The 22,684-nt window shown below is 43.5% G+C and overlaps 1 protein-coding gene across 1 annotated transcript in view; it reads right to left on the reverse strand.

Annotated features, from left to right (window-relative positions):
* The window catches only part of LOC147045255 (latent-transforming growth factor beta-binding protein 2-like), a 51,362-nt gene that overhangs the window by 2,715 nt on the left and 25,963 nt on the right, over nt 1-22,684 (reverse strand). The window contains exons 9-37 of the mRNA XM_085932381.1: nt 19,529-19,603; nt 17,495-17,617; nt 16,752-16,916; nt 15,200-15,496; nt 15,104-15,123; nt 15,000-15,036; nt 14,559-14,618; nt 14,257-14,385; nt 14,067-14,195; nt 13,879-13,998; nt 13,687-13,806; nt 11,625-11,744; nt 11,327-11,449; nt 11,129-11,254; nt 10,944-11,069; nt 10,675-10,800; nt 10,410-10,535; nt 9,878-10,003; nt 8,872-8,997; nt 8,556-8,675; nt 7,418-7,540; nt 6,866-6,994; nt 2,727-2,855; nt 2,403-2,537; nt 1,482-1,679; nt 1,319-1,411; nt 952-1,080; nt 279-419; nt 46-219 (exon numbers count right to left, since the gene is read on the reverse strand). Of these exons, the coding sequence (XP_085788507.1) occupies nt 46-219; nt 279-419; nt 952-1,080; nt 1,319-1,411; nt 1,482-1,679; nt 2,403-2,537; nt 2,727-2,855; nt 6,866-6,994; nt 7,418-7,540; nt 8,556-8,675; nt 8,872-8,997; nt 9,878-10,003; nt 10,410-10,535; nt 10,675-10,800; nt 10,944-11,069; nt 11,129-11,254; nt 11,327-11,449; nt 11,625-11,744; nt 13,687-13,806; nt 13,879-13,998; nt 14,067-14,195; nt 14,257-14,385; nt 14,559-14,618; nt 15,000-15,036; nt 15,104-15,123; nt 15,200-15,496; nt 16,752-16,916; nt 17,495-17,617; nt 19,529-19,603 (3,645 nt within the window). The remainder of the gene's footprint in view (nt 1-45; nt 220-278; nt 420-951; nt 1,081-1,318; nt 1,412-1,481; nt 1,680-2,402; nt 2,538-2,726; nt 2,856-6,865; nt 6,995-7,417; nt 7,541-8,555; nt 8,676-8,871; nt 8,998-9,877; nt 10,004-10,409; nt 10,536-10,674; nt 10,801-10,943; nt 11,070-11,128; nt 11,255-11,326; nt 11,450-11,624; nt 11,745-13,686; nt 13,807-13,878; nt 13,999-14,066; nt 14,196-14,256; nt 14,386-14,558; nt 14,619-14,999; nt 15,037-15,103; nt 15,124-15,199; nt 15,497-16,751; nt 16,917-17,494; nt 17,618-19,528; nt 19,604-22,684) is intronic.

The following is a 22,684-nucleotide window of genomic DNA, read 5'->3' on the forward strand; positions in this document are numbered from 1 at the left end:
TAAGGAAAATGTCATTTGAGGCATGGAGAAAAATATTTTTCTCACCAGAGTCTTTCCTTGGACAAAAGGCACACTGTCCACTCCATGCAATTCCATACAGGCAGCAACACTCGGTGTAGGTCGTTCTGCGACCCTGCAGGGGTCCTACACACGTGTCGCCGCCTTCCAAACGCTGCCAGCAGATGTCCATATGCACGTCCGGGTTCGACTCCACAGTTTCTATGAAAAGAATAAAAGTTATTTGTTGTCAAGTGACGGGTTCTTCTTGTATGACATACCTTCTGTTGTGTTGACGCTTACGCAACGCCGCAGCGTGGCGTCCAGCATTAACGGCGGACTGCAGAAACAGTTGAAGGAGCCCGCCGTGTTCACGCACGCTCCATCGATACAGGCGTTTCCGAATTCACATTCGTCGTAATCTGAAAGTCATATTGACAGAGAAAATAAGTACATCTTTAGAAGTGGGATGCAGCTGGAGAGGAAAAACCACACAAGCTCAAGAGAGAACATGCAAATCCGGAAATTCCACACCTGTTTGAAGCTCAGAACTGTGAGGCAGATGTGCAAAACACTAGACCACCATCTTTGAGCTCGGAACTCAGATCTCTTGACTCTGAGCCTAGCAACTACTCAGCCAGAAATGTATTTATTCGACTTAATCCAAACAATGCCTGGTCCCTCTTTTTTTATTTGTATTCATTGTCATCATCTCAAACATTTTTTCCATTCCATGACATAAAAATAGCTGCTTTCTTTATTCACAAGCAGAGAAGAATGCGGTACCAAAACAAAGAGTTCAAACGTGTGCTTTGTGACTGAAAGCAATAAGACTAATGGGACATGTGGTGTCAATAAGAGCAGTCGGAACAATGGCACGAGATGCACGAGAGCTCAAAGGCATTGATTCTAATCAACTGATGATTTCCAAAAAAATAAGGACGGATTTCTTACCGACACACTCGAGTCGGACGTTGTCGTAGTAGAAACCAGAGCGGCAGTAGCAGGTATAGGTGGAGAAGAGATTGACACACTGTCCGTTCTTACAAATGTCAGGTCCAAACATTTCACATTCATTTGCATCTGAAGACAAGGAAAATAGATTGGTCAAAAGCTGTTTCAGGAAATGTTAGCTTGCGCCTGAGCAAACAATGAAACAGACTGTGATGAAAGCATGAAAACAGGTGTGCATCCTACTGAGCTTTGGCACGGGTCCGTCTCGTAAAAGCTGGCGAGTGATTACATTTGTATATTTGGCTTCAAAAGTGGCAAAAGTAAAACATTCAGTGGAGGAAACGATAAAAAAAAAAAAAATCATTACCTATGTAGAGTCGTTGTTCTGCCAGACTTTGAGAGGATGAAGCTGGCAGAGGGATGGAGCCGCTGCCATGAGGGCACAACTGGTGATAATCATCTAGAAAAAAAACAATATTGTTTACGGGGTGAGCAGAATTAAAATGCATGCATTGAACATTTCATTGCACCTCCTCCCGGAGCGGGACAGCCGTGGACCTCGCAGTTGTCGCCCCAGCCGGCGCCGACGGTGCAGCAGCACTCCTGCTTGGTGCTGTTACGGGATAAGACGTTGTCGCAGAAGTTGGCGTCGTTTAAATTGTAGTAGCATTCCTTTCTCTCCTCAGACGAGGGGGCAGCGGGGGCGGAGCCTTTTGGCTCGGTGACAGCTACGAGTGGACAAAAAAAAAATGGAGTTAATCCAACATAAAACAGACTTTACGGGATTATTCCTAGAGGATAAAGAATATATGCACGAGAGTATTGTTATATTAACTGTCTGGTGTCCGTCATCTATATCTGCAAAGGATTAAATCAGGACAACTAAAGTCTTCTTAATTGTTGGATTTATTGTGTTGTTCTCTTGTTTTCTGGAAACTTTTAAAAATGCAATTACGCTATGAGACTAACTATTGTTTTGAACTTTTGTCGCTCCACTGTATAATTGACCAGTATCACGCAGCGACATTATCAAGTGTCTTTATGAGTCAATGTGTCTGCATGCCGCCTAGTAGGTGGTGCATCACATAAGCTGCCATTTTAGCCAAATGGAAACACTGGCATGTGAGTCAACCATTCAACATTCACATGATTGATTAACACACGTCCAAAGCAAACAGTAGAATGTGGCAAAAATGTACACAGAGGCATAGCTGGGGGTTTAGAGTAAAAACAACCCTGCCGAGACTCATCCAAATTTTGCGGGCCGTCCAACCAACCGCAGTACTTAGCCATAAAAGCAGCCAGGTCAAAATGATACACGAAAAGACACCGAGTAGGTCGGCCCATGTTGTTTAGATAATAACCACACGGCTCATTAAATGAAGGAAAACTCTGTCTCCCGTCGATGCCATGCAGAATTAAGTCCGGTGAGGCTCGGGGCGTTCTCTTACCCAGGGAGCGGCAGCGGCTGGCGATGGGATCAAATTCCTCATTGTCGTTGGGGCAGATGCACAGGAAGCTGCCGTCGAAGTTCTCACACAGGGCCTCCCCGCACAGCGCCAAGCTCATCTCGCACTCATTTACGTCTGAGGGAGAGGTCGTGAGGTCAATCAAAGGATCAGGCGTGTACACAAAGGCATGTGCTTGAACCGGGACACAGTAGCAGTTGCTTAGTCATGCTTAGATGACAGTTAGATTCAACTTTGTATCATATTTTTATTTGGGACAATGAGAGAAAGTAGAATGAGCAAAAAAGTTCTGGTGAAGATACACACCGACACATTTGCTGGTGTCTCCGGGAGGGTTGGCGTAACCCAGATCGCACTCGCAGCGGTAGGACCCATCGGTGTTGTCGCAAAAACCGTGACTCCCACAAATGGTCTGATTCAGGCACTCGTCCACATCTGCGGGGGTGGGGTGGGGTGGGGGGGAGCGCCCAAAAAGAACAACACAGCATTAAATGTTTGCACAAGTCTCTTTTTATGCAAACTCACTGGCAATCCAATTCCAAACTTGACTTACAATAACGAGTGAAACCACACTTTTGACATGTCCCAAAAAAAGTTAGACATTTCTATTATACAGTTCCGTGACAAGGTTTTCAAACACCGGTTGTTATTCAGTGAATTCAAAAGAAATTTTGCAAGATTGTTTTTTAACTAAGTCCAGAGGAGCTGTCAGGATACGGTGGCTGTTAAACTTGGACGGCCACCATTTTCTGTTTGAGGGAAACTTTCAATGAATTTTTCTCACAGATCACAATAGTCAATAGCCACACATTATTTTATTCTTTGTGCAAAAAAAAAATACTTCGAGAGAGCTTCAACCTGATGTGACCCAGGAAGGATTCTAGGATGACAAAAAAAAAAATTACTGGAGTGCTCTTTTGACCCAAAACAATCCACAATGAATAGAGTTGTTGTGGCAACCAAACACACTAAAGAGACACGACAGAAAAAATTTGTCTCAAAGTGTTTTGAAATCTTTTGGTGAAATGAAAATATGCAAATAAATCTGATCTGGGCTTTTAATTGTAAGCAACATTACAAAGCAATTTTCTCGGGGTTTGTAATTAAAACCTATTAGTCACTTTCGGCAAAACATGTTGTGACTAACAACTGGCTGTTTTTTCAAAATTGGTTCTTTGAACAGGATGCAGCAGAGCCACTTGTGTCTATCAACCACATCCTTCTTTCAAGAGGAAACAAGCAATGCAAGAGTGATGTCACTAACTAGCCGTGAAAATACCTTCCTAGTTACGGGCTAGTCCATAAATAACTCACTCGTGCTCTGTTAGATATCATAATAAAATAGAATTCATTTGTATTACCCGTTTCGTGAGCGTCCATTTTTTGCGATAGACAAACCGTATCGTTGTACATTAAACGGCGGAAATTCTGAGTGACTCAGGTGTTGATTGCATAGTTTAGCTTTCGTCATTGTTTTTACAGGCATGAATATTTTCAGCCTTTGTGATGGAGCGTAAAGTTAAAATTAGTGAAAGCACAACATACACTATATCTGTTGACCTTTTAGTACGGTAACCACCCCCTATGAGCGCTGCAGTCTAAAAGTTTCCATGACTAATGGCAACTAGGCTTTGAAAACAGGAAGGCCCTTTTACAAACAAAGAAAAATACAGTCTATAAAACCACAACAGTACCCGTCACTCGTGCTACATTCTTATCAATCGCGATAAACACACTGTTCTTTTTTTATGGTTCGCTCGGAAGACGTGATGCTGATATCACGAGTTTTATTTTGACCCTCAGGACTCATAAGGTAGAAAAGAGGAAAATGGGCCAAAAACCCATCTGATTTGAGCAAAGTATTTTGGCTGGCGTCCTGTTTCCTCGTTCAGCACAAACACACGGACTTTGACAGGCTTACTGGTAGGCTCATCCTCACTTGGCTACGTGCATAGCATGAGACGGGGAGGAGAGCTCCCACACGCCAATAAAACGGAGACAAGGCTCTCTTGTCCTTTTCCAGGGAAATGTGGAGAAGGACCTAAATTGTTGAATTGTAGCAAGAGGAGAGAGAATGATGGAGACATTGCTAGCGTAATTTGTTTAGTGGTTGCACAAGTGTGCACTCCCTTTTTTTCTGGGAAGTAGATTGTGGGAGGATGGATGGATGGATGGATGGATGGATGGATGGAAGGAAGGAAGGAAGGAAGGAAGGAAGGAAGGAAGGAAGGAAGGAAGGAAGGAAGGAAGGAAGGAAGGAAGGAAGGAAGGAAGGAAGGAAGGAAGGAAGGAAGGAAGGAAGGAAGGAAGGATAGGCGATGACGGACGGATGTATTGAATTCATTGATTGATTTACAATTGTACAAATTATCGGTCAGATTAATGGTGGCAAAATGTTCAAATAATTTATCTTGGTGTCAGTTATTGTAATTAGGTGGTGGAAGGAAAATGGAGATTAAACAAGTTCTATGAAAAAAAAAAAAAGGACAATTCTCCACCACTGCAAACCACATGAATAAACATGGTTAACACTTTCATGACTGTCTTTGTCAAGACAGAATGATTCAGTATGTTCTGGATCCCACTGGATTGTGCATGAGTGTGTACACAACACGTTATTTTAATATTCCCTCAAAAATGTCAAATGGATCCAGAAATGTTTCCCTCAAGCATGTCATTCATGTGGAACAAAATGTGTTGCAAACCGCATGTAATCCAAGTAGCATCTTTGGGCAGAATAAACACATCAAGACTCCAATCATTTTTATGATTCATGCGTTCTTCCTCAAATGTTATAACGTCTTAACAGTAGCATTTCGTGACCTGCCGTAGTAGATCATGGCAAAAATATTTAGGGGCTGGTACAAACGACAAACACCAGGGGTGGGATTTCATTACTCGGTGCTTCCATTTAGTAATCACGATTCAGAAGTGAAAATTCCCCTTGAGGGAAGAAATGAGTCAGGGAACAAGGTGAGCAGTGAAGGTTGAGTGCCAAAGAAGAACCAAAAGGCGCTTCACCTCCAGTATCTGAAATCTCTGTGCTAATTTGGAGCACATGGCGGCAGGCGGTCGGTGACAGCCTAAACCTGATTGAACCCACATGCAGACGTTATTTCACGCGTGGGCAAGAATGAAAAACGACGACATATCACGGGAATCCTGTTTGTGCTCTTTAACGCTCATTACGTCAATCTCCTATCTTGGAGTGACCACAAGTGGATCACAATAATGTGGATTTTATTACAGCGTGTGGGCATAAAGACATGGTAACCAAAATACACACATGGCAAATTTTCTCTTTTTAACTCGGCTGGATGCTTGACATGGATTCGACCGCATACCATTTCCACCCTTAGGCAAGTCTTATTAAAGATGATGCTTAAAGCATGAGGGAGCTAAATTTAACCAATGACATATTCATGGATGTATAGCAAGCCCAAAAAATTTCCGACGGGCATCCGAATGACCCCTTGAAAGCACAGTTGCGGCTAACGTAAGAAAAACTTTTATTATGATTTATAAATTTAAACAAGGAGCGCTAACAGAGCCAAAGAAAAGCACCGTCCTTTCAAAAACAAAACAACGCCCAACTACACGACCTCCTCTTGACTGATCGATGATCATTTTTAGAAGCAGACAAACACACCCCAAGTATTTTTGCATCATGACGATAGCGAGGAAGTCTAGACTTCTCCCGAAAAAAGAGTTTTTAATGGTGCCCGAGAGACAACAACCAAAAGAGCGTTCAAGATGATTCGTTTAGATGATCTCACAGTTTATATCTTGTACATTTCCTCTCTAATGCTAACTTTTAAGGCATATTTCTCACGGAAATAGCAGCGGCACTGAATGCTAGCCGCGAGCCGCCATTAATACCGACGGCTTCCATCTGTCTTGGGACGGCTTCATTCCAATCAGATGCTCTCAGCCTGCTTTCCCCTCTTCCCCTGTCCTTCTCCAGTGACTGTTTAGATGAGATAAATGTTTGGCCCTTTTATCTCTCAAAAACCTCATAAGCCCCCTTTTTTTTTTCTGAGAACAACAAAGATGAATCCTGCGCTTGGGGATTGAGAAGCAAGTGAGGAAATCCAAAAAGTGTGCAAGGAACCTGAGGTGTCCGTGCCAGTAAACACACATGCGTACTCTGGATGTCACGGAGATGCGTCTATTGAAGTTGGACAACCGAGAGAGGCCCCAGATGTAGCGAATGCACAAACGCGGCCAGCGAAACTAGGTGAACTGGAACGGAGAAGGTATGCGGACATCTAAGCGAACCGTCCCCTGTCCCCCCAATCAAAAACAAAACAACGATTAAATTTCAACACATCTCCAGACACACTCCAGACTTGTGTGAGCTACTGACCTCACTCACTGGCCCTGTCTTTTCTCAAAAGCGCAAAATTGTGTCCTCCATTCCTACTACATGTGGTTTGACCACTAACCGCAGTCTGTGGCCTCTTCTCCCTCAAGGCCAGGCTGGCAACCCATGAAGCAGCGGTACGACCCGATAGTGTTCTCACAGCGCCATGTCCCGCATACGGAGCTTCCAAACTCCTTACATTCATTTTGGTCTACAGAGAGAGAGAGAGAGAGAGAAACAGCGGTCGGTTAGAAAATGGTACCATCCGTGGCACAAATGCAACCCCCCCCCCTCCCCAGATCTTCTGCTTCAAGTGGTAACTACACAGCTGGAGTCATCCAGGAAGCCTGCGGTGTAGCTGTCCTCGATGAACGCGGCAGGCAAGAGGGATGGCCAAGAACAATATTATCACAGCAACCAAAGAACTTGCAAAGGAGATGTTCCAGAGGGAGAAAACAGCTCCTGCTCACAATGGGGTCATTCACGCTTCTCCTTTTTTGGGGGGGGGGGGGGGGTGGAAGACACTCACCATGTCATTCGGGAACCCCCCACTCGCTTCTTTATGCAACTTGGACACTTCTATGATGTAATAGCCCTATATTGAATGAATGAAAATAAATCATAGCTGCCTTACCTTCACAGTCAGCCGTGTCCTCGCTGTACTTGAAACCGGCTTCGCATAAGCACATGAAACTTCCCTCAGTATTGAGGCATTGGCCCCGAGTGCATATGTTGTCTTTGCTACATTCGTCCACATCTATGACGGAAAGAAAAATGAAATTTATTCCATCACAAAATGTAACTCGATGAGTCTACAGAGAACATTGGTTTATATTACAAAATAAACTTGCGCAATCTGTTTGAACATGAGACGCATATTTGGATCATGTGAAGGTATACTGGCAGAAAGGAAGAAAAGTAAAAATATCTACCATTGAGTCATAAATGTTGCTAATGAATGCTACATGCTTGATGAGAGGCACAATTTTGGATAAATGCAGCATTACAGCATAAATCGTGCAGGATAGGCAACAAGACAGGAGGCGAGGAGGAATCCTGTTTTCCAACAAATTATCTTGTTATTTAAGTCGATATACTTTTTGTGACATCTTTCTTTGGTGAGAATTTTCAAATTGGCAGACATCATCTGTGCCAGCAAAAAAAAAAAAAGAATGAAAATAAGGAGACAACGTCTGATTAATATGATAATCAGTGTCCACCATTTGTTATGGGCGGGCAGCCAAAGTAGCTGACGCAGGCTGGTAAGCAATCTTCCAAAACCTCAGTGGGAATATGTCCCAAGGCAAATAGCGAGTTCATCTTTCAACTCACTGCAGGGCTGTACTAGCAAATCCAAGAACCCGGACCAAGGGGACCAGCCCATCCCCACAGGCATCATTAATCTAACTTCACCCTTTACCGTATTGGCAAAGACACTCCAGAAATAACAACGGCTTCGATTCAAACATTCCAGTCAAATCCTTTTAAATTATTTTGACAGCAAATTTGCTGAAAAGAGAAGCTTGTGCTTCATAACGGATTACAAAGCAACATTATTTCCCCCAGAGCTGTGAGCGCTCGGTCGTTGGGTGCGGCTGGAATAATATAAAACTGAAAGCCTGCCGGTGAGATTGATGCTGAGGTTATGGGCAATTAAAACAGAATGATTGGACTGAGTGCCTCAGGTCTCGGGGCTAACTAGAAATTCTTTGGGCAAGCCTACAGTATAAAAACTATATTTGGGACCCTGTCCTTCCTCGGAATGTGTTTACCTCTGCAGGAGGTCCCGTCGATTACCTCCAGGCCGTCAGGGCACGTGAAACCGAAAGATCCAACGGTGTTGGTGCACTGACCTCCCACACACCGACTTGTGTTCTCACATTGGTTTCCATCTGTATCCAAACAGACACACACGTCATGACCATGACATAGTCTGACCAGCTGGAGAGTGCTGTCTTCTTTTCCAAATGTTTTGTCATCTTAAGGAAGATCTTCTGGTACTAATCAACAGGGTACCCATTGAAGTGATCGCTAGTCTCGGAAATGATGGAAGCTCAAGTTGACATCATCGTAAAAATGATGGCATACCTTCGCACGCGAGGCCGACGGGTGCCACGGTGAAGCCGGGGTCAAAGGTCAGACATGAGTAGGAGCCCTCCGTGTTGATGCAAAGGCCCGACGGACACACCCCTGGTGTCTGGCACTCGTCGATATCTGAGAGACAACGAAGGAAAAAAAAAAAATTAAAGAATCCACATTGTGGAAATGCTATATCTTCCCCGTCTGCTAATATTATTAACGAAAAAGTCGAGCTTCAGCACAAGTGCAAAGCATTAGGCTCAGTTAAGTAAATCTCGCTTAATTTGATCGCACTGACTGTTTTATTAAAAAGGGACGGAAAGATAAGTACGCAAGACGATCGTCGGCCGCAAAACAGCAAGCTATCGCAGGTGGTGTGTAATTTCTGGAGAAACAAACAGTGACCGAGATGGCTGTTATGCGATCGCTCAAAATTCCGCAGAGCAGCACGGATTAGATTCTTTCGAGGGGGAAAAGAAAGTGCGGGCCACCGTTAAGTGATGGCTCAGTTTTGCCTTTGGGTGAACGGAGGGAGTTCCACATAGCGAGCTTACGGAGGAAGGATGCACGGCGGTTGACTTAATTTCAAATTAAGGCCTTAATATTTTCCATCGTATCATTTAAATCCTATCAGAGGCGGAGTTGGACCCGAGGTTGTTTTGTGAAACTTTTTCCCAGCGCAGAAACATACATCAGTGGGGGGAAAGATCATCCTCTCGGGCTAGATCCCCACTTCCATTAAAAAACACACAAGAGTGTATGTGAATAACCCAGGCCACATTTGAATTAAACAATCATCCGGTTTTGTCGTTCTCATGAAGTCATAGCAAAGCTTAACCTCACTGGTTTGGTCAAAGCAGACGTTGGATTCCGTTGATCTCATAAATCGTGATGTATTTCGGCAAACTGTAAAGTTTCTCTGTAATCAAGTTGAGGGTCTAGAGTAATTTTTTTTTATGTCGACTTAGATCCGGTTAGATAATGACTCTGATGACATCATGAAAGGTTGGTTTACCCTCACAGCCATCACCGTCCTGAGACAGCTGCAAGCCGGAGCTGCAGCTCGTGCAGGTATAAGATCCCGGAGTGTTTGAGCACAGCTGGTCCGGGCACACGTTAGCGACCAGGCATTCATCCACATCTGGATACAAATAAATGAATGGACACATCATAACCCAGATTGCCATCTCTGGCGTGAACCAAAAACATCCTGCCTGTTCAAATCAGCGAAATTAAAAATCAGCGAAGCTCGGAAACGTCAACACGTGGATCATTCCGCTTGAGTTATACGAAGAGTATTTGACATCATGAGCTATTCTGAGACAGATGTGTATTTGTTTTGAGCAAGAGTTAAATAATCAACGCTCGGGGGCAATGAGCTTGATCAGCCAGCCAGCAATGATGTGATGTCTGAGAGACGGGACGTCGGAAAACCTGAACCAGATCGAATCCATTGACATATAAATCCCGCTGGAGACAAACATCTGCGTGCGTGTAAACAAACATGAAAGTGAGCCAACATCCGGCCGGCTAGCCAAAAATCTCACCATCACACTGCTGTCTATCCTCTGAGATTCTGTACCCGGGCTGACAGCTGACACATGTGTAGGAACCTTCTGTGTTTGTACATGTTCCCCGGGGGCACGTCGTGGGCAGCGCGCACTCGTTAATATCTGGCACCAAACAGAACAGGATATGAGAAAAAAGCGGGAATCTCTTCCGCCAACAAAAACATCTAATCCACCGTGACAGATCTTTTCCAGTGTTGCTATGAAGAGTAAAAGTTAAAGAGGAGTGTGTTGAGTTACCGACCTTCACAAAGTTCTCCGTCATACGACACCGTGTAGCCCGCCGGGCAGTTCTCGCAGGTGTAAGAACCCTCGGAGTTGAGACAGATGCCATTGGCGCAGGTAGACAACGACTGGCATTCATCAATATCTGGGCGGATCACAACAAAAACATCACGGGACATGTTTGGACCTCACTCGTGAAAGGAATTCTCCAGTTAAATGCAAAGTTTGTTTTGTCAAGGCGCCCGGTATGTGTCAAAAGAGAGAACAAATGGTTTTCTCGGAGCTTACCTTCACATCGGCGTCGATCTGGAGTCACTTTGTAACCCGCTTTACACCTGGTGCAGGTGTACGAGCCAGCCGTGTTGGCGCACACGCCGCCGAGACACCAGTCGCCCTGAGAACACTCGTCCACATCTGCAAACAAACACACTTAGCCATATTGTCGCTTTTGGTTACAAATTATTAAGTTGTACCTTCACATCTCAGTCCATCTGCTGATGGTTCAAAACCAGGATTACAACTCTGGCATGTAAAGGAACCTGGTGTGTTGACGCAAATTCCTTCAGGACACTTTTTATCAGATGCACACTCATCGATATCTAAAGGGAAGGGAATATAAATTGTTTGATTTGGTTCTATGTGTAAACCGGGTGATGAAATACAGGGCAAACCTTCACAGGTTTTGTCGTCTGGGGTGACTTGGTAACCATGGTTACAAGTACATCTGTGGGTACCCTCCAGATTAACGCAATGTCCATGAAGGCACATCCCCGGAAGCAGACACTCATTCACATCTGGAAATGAGAAAAAGTAGAAAAAGGAAATAAAAAAAAAAAAAACACACTTGGACTTTTTATAACTTTTTTTTTATATTAGCTTCAAATTTGCCATGGAGCTTCTACAGTAGCACGCGTGGAAATTATTTACACAGCTGTTACGTTGTCACGGATCTCACCGCTGACGACTTACCTTGGCATACGTTGTCCAGCGAGAGTTTGTATCCTTGGAAACAGTTGCACCTATAGGAGCCCTCGCTGTTCACACACCTTCCGCGGCCGCATATGTTTTGGTTCAAGCATTCGTTTATATCTGCGGACACGGCGGGTCAGGAAAGTTATTGTCAGTTTTGTGCCTTGAGGGGGGTTTGAGACCATAAAAGTTGTTTGCCAAAATGTTGATATCCACTGTGGTTGTTATACTGCGCAAAAAAGGGAAAGTATCATGAATGTAAAAAAAAAAAAAAAAAAGACTTTTTTTTAAATGGACCCAATACTCATTAAGGCTTTTAACGATATTCCACTTTATTACTTGTGGAAAAAACCTTGTGTTTTGTAGCGGAATGTTTTGTCAAGGGTTAACAACAATAATGTGGCAGGATTATGTGGAAAAATAAAAATGCAAAGTCAGAGGATTGGACGTTACATAACACACAAAGGAAGGGTGCTCGTTCATCTGCAAAGGAGTTGGAGAAAGAACAATACGAGGAGGTGATACATGGAATTAAAACAGAGGAGAATGTCACGGATTGATTTTTTTCTGGCCCGATGCAGTCATGCGGCTGTGTGATAAACTTTGACAAGGCAATGGAGCTGTTCACTATCACGACGGCAATTAAGCTTATCGGCGACCCGGCCAATTGGACGCAAATTGCCGTCCTCCCGTCAGAAGGTTGAAGCGAAAACTGGAAAGTCTCCTGTTTATGCCGGACCAGCGCCAGTAGGCCCGCATGTGGATTAAGTTGACAAAATGTTTACCTTTAACCTCTCAGCTCCTATTTATTCTTCCCAGATTGCTACAGATTAATAAAGTAGTTCACGAGGAGTTCTGCGTGGAAACACGGCAATTAGAATGATGCACCGAAGAAACACTTTGAGTCATTTTCATTTAGTCTCCCATTTTTTTTTTCACGTCTGGAATCCTCAAGCCGGGAGCTCGGCTTTCCAAACATATTAAAGGGGTGTAAGGTCACGGAAAGGGGATGTGGTAAGTCGCACCGATCGGGTTGTTATGTAACCGGGCCACATTGGGGTTGAGTCTTAATAGCTTCAAAGCAACCATACGTGCATTCAAATCTAATAGACCACAGCGAGAGAACACGGCGGTCGAGTGAGAAGATTTGTTTGCAAGTCCCGACCTCTTCACAGTCGGGAGTTGACCGTTTGACCCTCCTCATACATCTCCAGTGACTGCCCGGTCCCCTCACCCAACCCCGGCGGTGCTAATCAAATCCTGCCGGCTTCCAACGGGCCCAACAGTACAGTGGTCGGAGCTCTCCAACAATAACATGCTGTTTGTTCAAAGCTGTGGCCGAGAGAAAATATTTGGACTCTACCGAATTGAAGTATTATAAACAAACTTTTTCGGGGGCCACTGATATCAGAAGATCAACAATAACAAGGGAAGATGTTTAAATAATATTGTGGATTTTACCGCGGGGCTGCTGAGCTGATATTTCATACATGAAGGAACTGAATGGACTCAGAAAGGGGCGGGCCGAGTACGATCCAACCGTCATCGCTGTGGTTTTTGAACCTGTCACGTTGGCCTTATACCGCTGCACGGCGGACATAAAACATACACGGCGAGCTTGTCTGAAGTCGACACACAAATGTATTTTCGATACATTTAAACACATGGGCAGTCATCGCGCTTTAAAAAAAAAACTAAATGCAATTTAATCAAACCAATGCTGGATCACAGACTGTCGGCAGGTCATTACCGCCGGGGCTTGTTGCCATTAGTTGGGTCTGGCAATTCCATTAGGAAAACGCAGCTTTTGAATGTAACCCAATGCTTTTCAGAAGTTTAAAAAAAAAAAAAACGATTTGCATTGTGGCGGTCTCACAGAACGCTTACAAGACATTTGATGAATAAAAATGTCTGATAGTTTTCCCATACGGACGACAACATTGTCAAAACACAATTCTTGTTTTATCTGCAAAAATATTACGTTGTTTTTTTTCACAAAAAAATCACATTCTTGAGTGTGCCCGTCAGACATGTTTGTGATGATCGGCTTGCGTAACCTTACCCACACATCCATCGCTGACTGGCCTGAAGCCGGTGCTGCAAACCCGGCAGTGAAAGGAGCCCACGGTATTGACACAACCACCATCAGGACAAGTGCTTGGATCTTGACACTCATCCACATCTATAAAAAAATGGAAGATGACATGAACATTTAGCCATTATCGAGCATGAAGCGTGCGAACGTCCAGGTCACCTTCGCATTGGTCTCTCCAAGACTTGGCAAAACCGCTGTCACATTCACAAGTATAAGATCCTTCCGTGTTGACGCAGTGACCACTCTGGCACTTGTTAGGCATGCTGCACTCATTAATATCTGCAAGATAGGGAAGTAATCCCAAAAGCACATCCCACAAAAAATTGCAACTTATTATTTGCACTTACCTTGACAGAACTTCCTATTTTGGGTGATAGCTTGGCTGTATCCGCTGAAGCATTGACAACTGTAGGAGCCATAGCTGTTCGTACAAATCCCTTTTCCGTCACATGGATCATCCTCACACTCGTTCACGTCTACAGAAAGGAACAAAAAGTCAGCTCATATTGATCATTTTTCTGTCTTCCAGGTACTCACCTATACAGGTGGTCTGTAGAGCATTGAGTTGAAATCCTGCTTCGCAATGGCAAGTGTAGCCACTCTGCACAGGGATGCATTTCCCATGGCCACAAATGGAGGGAGTGGTTGCACACTTGTCAAAACTTCCTAAAAGACGGAAAAAAATAATTGTAATGAGCTCGCTCAGTCGGGTCTCAACCAAAAAACAATATGGCTGACTTATTATGATGGTAGATGCTGTGAAGTGTGACCCAAAAAAAAAAAAGTCTCTATGGGAGCCATCATGCTGTTTTACTTGGATTTTATAATATAAATCTTACCTGAGTCTGTGTGGGCTGTTTCCTTTGGATCAGGCTTGGCTGGTGAGTTTGGAGCAACTTCTGGAAGGAGGGAAGAATAATGTTAGCAATGATGTATTTGGGTCTGGTATAAAAGGACACAACCACCAACGCTCTGCCTAAATTACGCATTGCTTATTCTACAAAATTCAACTGCATGAGCTGTCACTCGACAGGCAACTTGAAAAGAAAAACGATCCAGACTTTTCTTCGTGTTAAAATAGTACAATAGCTGAATTAGAAACGTTAAAATTGGACCGTCCGTGTTTTTGCTGGCGCGAGAGTAGAGCATGTAAAGAAGCGTAACTGGAAATACTGCGTTGAATAAAAACATGCAATATATCTCCAGATAGAAATGACAATAAATCATACTTTTTTCTTGATCTTGAGGAATAAATTAAATTAGAATGTTAAAGATAATACCTGGATATTTGGATGGCGAGTCCGTCACAACAGCTGGCTGAAAAACAAACGCACATTCAGACACGTGTCGGTTAAATGAACACCTTTATAAAAGGAAAACTTACCGGTCTTTGAATTTCCACATCTGGCAGGAGAACACAAGAAGAGGAAGATAATTAGTAACCTCGATGCCATTGCATTTGCAATCACGTTCTTCTCACCTTCAGGCTGTCGAGATGTTTCTCTGTCTGGGATAAAGGGATGGTGCGGCTGCTGCGGATCGATCGGGTGCCGGGGTAACTCTGGGTACTCGGGCCACTGGGGTATTTGCGGACTTTGTGGGTAAATAGGATATTGAGGCTGGGAGGGTGGCAGCTGAGGATACGTGGGGTTCTGCTCCTCCCAGGACAAACCGGTACTCTGAAGATCGTCCTGGCCCAGGTGCCGCAAGGAAATCTGAACATCAGAGCGGGAGTAGGTGTATCCGTGACCGACTGGGCAGATCTCCTTGAAATGATCTGCATGGAGGAAAACATGGTAGCAAAAACCAGGTCAGGATTCAAGATTCTGAAAATACTCAGTGTACCGGTTGATCGAATTTGCAGGGTGATACACTACATGGTTCTCAACTCCTCAGTCTTAGTCCTGACCAAGTCTCAGGTTGTGTTCCGGACTCCAAATAATACCACAATAGACTTACAAGGTGTGATTCATATTTCATCTTTAAATGCCATTTGCGTAATTTTCTATTTCAGTCTAATGGAATACACAGAAGTCAGTGAGAGCAACCAACAAAAGGGTTTTTGGAAATACATTTGCATATTTGCATACCCAAATAGCCTCAGAGGATTACATAGTACTCAGTGACCCCTTGCTAATAATTGCAAACTAGACAGACAGTCGGAGCCCAGCGAACCTCAGAGATGGTGAATCCATTACAAGCCAGAATTGCACTGTCCTTTAGCTGACCTAAGACGCACAACCTAATGCACAAGGAATCTGGAAAAACGTAGAGACAGCTAAATACGAAGAAGGTAAAGGAGGGAAGCACGGATTTTATAGACAAGCGACCGACTGATGAAGGCGTGGATGAAAATTAGCCTTGATATAATCTGCAGCACACCACCGGAGCTGAGGTGAAAGTTGGTATAAAAGTCGTCAGGATCTTGTTACCTGGTCACAAGGAATAAGCCCGAGTGCTTTGTTCGGATCATGACTAGCTCTTTGTCAGGCCATACAAAAGCCAGGATCTAAGAGATCAGAGGCTACTTGTCAGTCCTGGTCAAAGCAACATCATGGAGGTCTATGATATTTGATCTATGACGATTCTTTAAAATCACTGGCTAAAATCATTCTGTTCTCCCCGTGAAATCTCAAATGACAGATTTGTATGAAAAGAAAAATGTTGACAGTTTCCCGTGTTTCTTTTGGCTCAGCTACTTCTTTCTGTTTCTGAGTTTTTCGCAGTGGACATGAGCGATAACCCTAAAACTGACTCCCACTCTTGTGCGGCCTCCAAAATATGACAACTGTTATGCTTTTGGTCTTTTTCCACTTCAAACAAATTGTGATTATTCCGAACTCATTTGCAAAAGCTGGCAGACATGAAGAGTGTTGACTGACTGAACGTCTCTTTCAAAAACACCGACAACCTTCACGAGTAGCATTTTAGAGGTACAAACATCAGCAACTGAGCAAATATGCAAAACTCGAAAGACAGAATGTGTTTGTTGATTGGGTACATGATGAGAATATTTGTGTGGACCCACATACCTGATCCGGGTAAAGGGCAGCGATCGCAGCCATCTCCCCAGGCTTTGCCCACGCGACTGCAGCAGCAGATCTGCTTGGTGATGTGTTGAGAAAGCGGCAGCGAACATGCGCCCGCTGACACTGATCTGTAGCAAAACGCCTTCTGGTCTGAAACGGCCTTGTCAGCTGCGGAGATAGCACACCCATAACATTAGCGCTACAATTGAGAATTATTTCGATTATGTTGTCGATTAATCAAGGAATCAGATTTACAAAACAAATTCCAAGCTGTTACTTAAAATCCTTTCTGATAGTGAAATTGAAAAGAATTATGATTCCGTTTTGGATATGGTCCAAGAACAGTCAAAAATGTTGATAATTATTTTCCAAAGTAAAATAAAAAATCTTTATATTGATTCCACACAAAGATCAAGCGTTTGCTACAGAAATTACGTAACATTTACTGTTAAGAAGCTGAAATTCTAAGCATTTGGCCAATTTTGAATTAAGAAATCCAAACAATTTATCAATTATGAAAAACAATCATCGATTAATTTGGTGATCAATTAGTTGTCGATTAATCGTTGCACTTCACATAAACCACGTTATTAGATTGCAAACTATGATATCATTGAAATGGAAAATGTTCAAACTAGGTACTTGTTAATACATCATAAGAATCCTTGCTGTCAGCCGGTTCCCAAGCGTAACACGCCTTCCCAGCCAAACGTCTGCCACCTCCAATTTTACAAGTGAATACTTACAGACGCAATGGCTTCTGGCAGGGTCCAACATGAAACCAGGCTTACACGTGCACCTGTAGCTTCCTTTGGTGTTGAGACACTCCGCATTCTTGCAGATTCCCGGCAGCAGGCACTCATTGATATCTGTAAAATATGCAAAGCGTTAGCCTTGAAGCTTTGTTTCATCCTGACAGGCAATGTTGGAACTGCAAACCATCTCCTGGAAATGAATCTCACATTTCTTTTACATTGAGTATGCAAAGCTGTCAAGACCAACAATGACGTAAGTTTTGGGAATCGTTCGAAAGGTGACAAAATATTGTATCGTTACAAAACAATGCCAGCTGCTTGGAGGTGATGACGAGCGGAATGCTTGAAGTTACCTAACGATATGAAATACAGGAGGAGTGATGACATGAAGAAAACACATGCGCAGAGGAATTGACGCTCATTCATTTTAAAAGCAGGAGAGACAGAAGTGGATTCATCACCTATGCTTTACACATCCCAGGTCAGGGAGGCTTTGTTTTTCTCACTCACTGACCAGCCGAGTCCCAGTTCAGCTCCAGAGGCAATAAAACAAGTTAAAGTACCAGCCAGGAGCCGGGAGTCAGACACTTAATTTATTTTATCTCCTTTTAGCTATTGTAGTCCCGCTGGACTGTGCAAATGTAAAGTTCAAGCAGTATGTTTTCTGGTCAGAGTTCAGGTCAGGATTGGGCTCAGCCTTTCGTCACATGGGGTCTCTAATCCACCGTTTGGTGGAGTTTGAGATTAGCGCTATTGTTACAGTCTGCTGCTGGGTTGACTGGGATTGACGTTGACTTTCAATGACACCCTGTCCTGACTTGCACTAATCTCAACATCATTTTTGACTTTGAATGCAAGATAGATGTAATTAATGGAATTAATCAAGTATTTGTGAAAGGTCGAGATGGTGTCTCCTGACCTTACATTCTTAACTATTATTAAAAAAAAAAAATCGTCCACCTGTAGTATTACATAGAAGCGCTGTAAAGGAAATTGGCTATTAACTGTTTTAGCCAAGGGCGGGATAAGACAATTACATTGCTGGTCTAAAACTATAGACGTACGTTATGGGGGCAAAAGTGCATCATTCGAGACAGAGAAAACGAGGAATGCAGCGGTAGTGAGAAGGAGGCGAAGGTCGAGGTTGGCAAGCTAGTCGGCTCAATTTTAATAGTAAAGTCAATAATTGTTAAAAAAAAAAAAAAAAATTCTCATTGGCACTTGCAGCAAAGCCTCTGGGAATGAAGCAACAGCTGAAAGGGACATTAGACGTTCCAAAAAAAATACAGTGGGGGGCGTGGAGTGGCAGTTCGGCTGCTTTTGTAATTAAAGAAATAAGCAGCTGCAACCGAGGAACATCTTGAAACTATCGCATAGGAAAAAGCATGAATGTATTAAAGATACATTATTTTACCTGCTTGAAAGACAAATGTGCCCTTGTCTACAAAAAAGTTTTATTTCTTTTTTTTCCTCAGTCAAACCCTTTGAGCTGTGGCCAATAAAGCAGATCTAAAATCCAACCTGAAAACTAGCACCTGCTTGAAGAGCTCAGAATACTTTTTATTATTTCAATAAATAACCCAAATGGCTCCGATATTAAATAATTTTATTTTAAATGGTCAGACTGCTTTCATGTCCACACATTGGACACCATGTGTGGCTCTTTTGGACCTAACCTACCAGACACTTGACAGCCATCCCCCCTCTGGGATGTTGTGATGAAGCGAAATATGCTGTTTTCTTTTCCAGGAGTGACTTGATGTTGTTTTTTTTAACAGATGGATGGACAAGCTAGCAAGTCACATCGCATCTCCTCGACGACTCGTGTGGGCCACATAAGTCGACGTACTTAAAGTGAACTCAATCAAAGGCTGCTGAAGAAAGGCTAATTGTGGTCTTGACCTCTACGCCACAGGGGCCGAACACACGGGAAGAAAAACTCAAGTCCTCGGGGGGTCCGAGTATGTAGAAAACATATGGATTTTTTTTTTCATCCCATACACAACACAGCAGTTTGATTCTTACCTTGACAGTGCGTCACGTTCATCCTTTTATATCCGATAGGACATTCCACTTGTCCGTTTGCAATCACCGCATACGCTGCGGAGAGAAAAAGACGACAATATTTGAAGGGATGTAAGAACACAAAGCATCGCATTCATCGTGAGTGAGAGGAACATATAACTTGCAGATGTGAGCATCTTGGCAACAGAAAAAATGAGGCGGCCCACAGCTGGGCCACACGGGAGTGACAGAACAGATGCTAATGGATCCCCATGAAACTAGTTTTTAATATGACAGCACTGCCATCCAACAGAATAGTTTGTTTCCATATGAAGGTATTAAAGGAGGGCTGCGGTAAATAAATCAGCACTTGGTTCGTGCCCCAGTGCGGCCATATTGTCGGTGATGGATGGTTGAAAAACATCAGGTCATTAGTCACTCGCCAGCGGGTTAAGCCTCAGGATGCTCCATTAAAGATACACACAGGTCAATGTGGTCATTCATGTGGCAAAAAGCAAAAAAAAGTCACACCGTGTGTGTATGCATGTTTCCAACACGTTAAAACAATTACAGAAGAACGTCTTTTATCTTGCTCTTGAGTCATGCAAGATGAGCCACAATATTGCAAGCTTCTTCCAGAGTAATCGTTATGTAATTCTGTCCTTCTTGTCATCGTTGTCGGATCCAAGCTCGGGCAGTTACGGTTGAGAATTAAAAAGCAAAAATGGCCATATAATTTAAAAAAATAAATTTTGACTTAAAAAAGTGAATAGATGCAACTATGTGAATGAAGTCTATAATAATAATAATAATAATAATAATAATAATAATAATAATAATAATAAAGTTAAATTTATATAAATATCATAATAATAATAATAATAATAATAATTTAGTTCCTGGAATTGTCCCCCAATGATTAATTCCAAATCATGAATCTGTGCCACTCTCCCAGGAGTGTCTGGAATGTGCCAAATAGAATCTTCCTGGGAATAAAAGTGTTTTGTTCCCACTGTGACCCAGTGGACCAAGTGGGTTCAGCACACCTGAAGGTTTGACAGAGCAGAAGTGGGTCAGTATGAAGGGGGCATGGCAAAAAGGAGGGGGGGGGGCTGTGTCAGAGTGACGCCCGCAGTCCTGTCTGCCCACCGCATCATGTTCCTCCACACCAGCCTAATCCGCCTGCAAAGTTTCTGAGTAATGAGCTGTTGTGGTCGGGTGCTGGGCATGCCCTCCTGTGGGGACGGGATCAGGGAAAGTCTGGCGTGAGTGACAGCGGGGCGCACATGCCAAGGGAAACCCAGTGGGAGAGGTCGGTCTGTCTCAATGAAGCTTATTAATACAAAGGAGGCTGCTATCTCTTCCAGGAGCAACTTTGACATGTATCTGAAATGGTCATGAACGTGAACCTACGGGCGTTGCATCAAGAAATGTTTGCTTCAGTTCAGTGAGTTCCTTTTGGGATTATTAAAACCTTGAAAATCCAACTAATGAACATTTAGAGCAGGGGTGTCAAAGTATGGCCCGTGGGCTAAATATGGCCCGCAGTGTAATTATATTTGCCGCAATTTTGTGTCAATACTAAAATTGCAACTTGTCTTAACTTTTCAAAAAAGTTTCTAGCAATTTCATCAGTTTATTGTGTAGCATATACTGTATATGAGACGTTCATACATTTATTTGGGTTGACAGCCATAATTGGCACTCCAATGCGGCCCGTGACAAAAACGAGTTTGACATCCCCGATTTAGACAGTAGACATCTCGTCGTGAGCTTCCTTATTGTTTTGTTAAGTTGGGTCTAATGCTGCAAAAATAAGGCCAAGTTGTTTCTGGTGCGGTACACAAATCTAAGGCCGACCTTGTTTTCGGATCACTTAATGATGCGTGCTGTCTCACGCTGGCTCCTACCATCATTTGAGTCGAAAATGTCTGTGCGGAGTTTCACAGGCAGCCACTTGCAAGAGTGAGCTCAAGCTGTGCATCATTAGCGTCGCCCTTGGTTACAATGAGTTGAGACGCGGTACTGGTCTGTATCCACTGAATGTACAGAGAAACACTTCCAATTGTTGTCCATCCATTTAGCCCCAGATTAACAAAAGACTTTGTCACCCCTCACTAATTTTGTCTGTCTCCATTCAATTGTGTTGTGAATGCCACTGGCAACTGTTGAATAATATTTGGTTGAATTCCCTGACTTGTAATTCACATCCCTTGGAGCTCCCTGATTGGCGGCTCGGTCCTAAATCTGTTTTTCCGATCAGGGACGACCCTATTGAGCAAATCAAAGGACGTCTTATGCAAAATGCAAGCAAGGGGCTGAGAAAGGAGATGGGTTTATGCTCACATGGGGATTTCAGCTATACTAAAATGGCCTTTTAATTCAGTCTTTCTGCGGGACCACCCTGACTAGAATGTATCCTCGTAGCTGATTCACTGATACGGGCAGGTCACGGCATGACTCGAAGAACCTTCATCAATGTTTCTGTGGATCTAGCTGGAGATCCATATATTTTTAAAAGATGAATGGTAATAAAAATTGCAATGTCTGTGACTTTAGTATTGACACCTGAATTCAATGCATAATTTGTCTTCACGGGCCAGATAAAAAGATGTGGTGGGTCGTGTCTGGCCCCCGTGCCTCGGGTTTGACACCTATGATCTAAACGAACTGGAGAAAGTCAAACTATTCCATTGAGAGGCTCTTTCTTGGAAAACAGGCATCATCTTGGCCAAGACCTCCCCTGGACCCTTTTCCGGTAATTCGTTTCCTGACAAGCTGCCATGGAACAAACTGGTGGCGCACAAAGGAAACAAGGGGCACACACAGGACCCTAATCAATGAACGGATTAAGTCTTTTGACCCCCGTCACATGCCAAAGCCTTCTCCTCTTGGCCTTGGAGTCAACATTTGATTGGAGAGAACAGCTCGAAGGGAAGCTGTTTGCTTTTAAAGTCTCCCTGGCACGCGCCAACACGCAATGATGATTTGCACGGCTGCTTTCCATCAACTTTACTTTGTGCCACATTTTAACACCAGAGATAACCGGTAGGATGTATCTCCCCCCCCCCCCCCAAAATAACTTCCGTAGTTGTTTTCGTATATCTTGAGCGGAAAGTATGTTCCAAGCATTTGGAGGCCTAATGTTGACGGGTGTGCAAAGTCGCATTCAAAACA

The sequence above is a fragment of the Syngnathus leptorhynchus genome, chromosome 15 (assembly GCF_054491065.1).
Source record: "Syngnathus leptorhynchus isolate UIUO chromosome 15, UIUO_Slep, whole genome shotgun sequence".
Lineage (NCBI taxonomy): Eukaryota > Metazoa > Chordata > Actinopteri > Syngnathiformes > Syngnathidae > Syngnathus > Syngnathus leptorhynchus.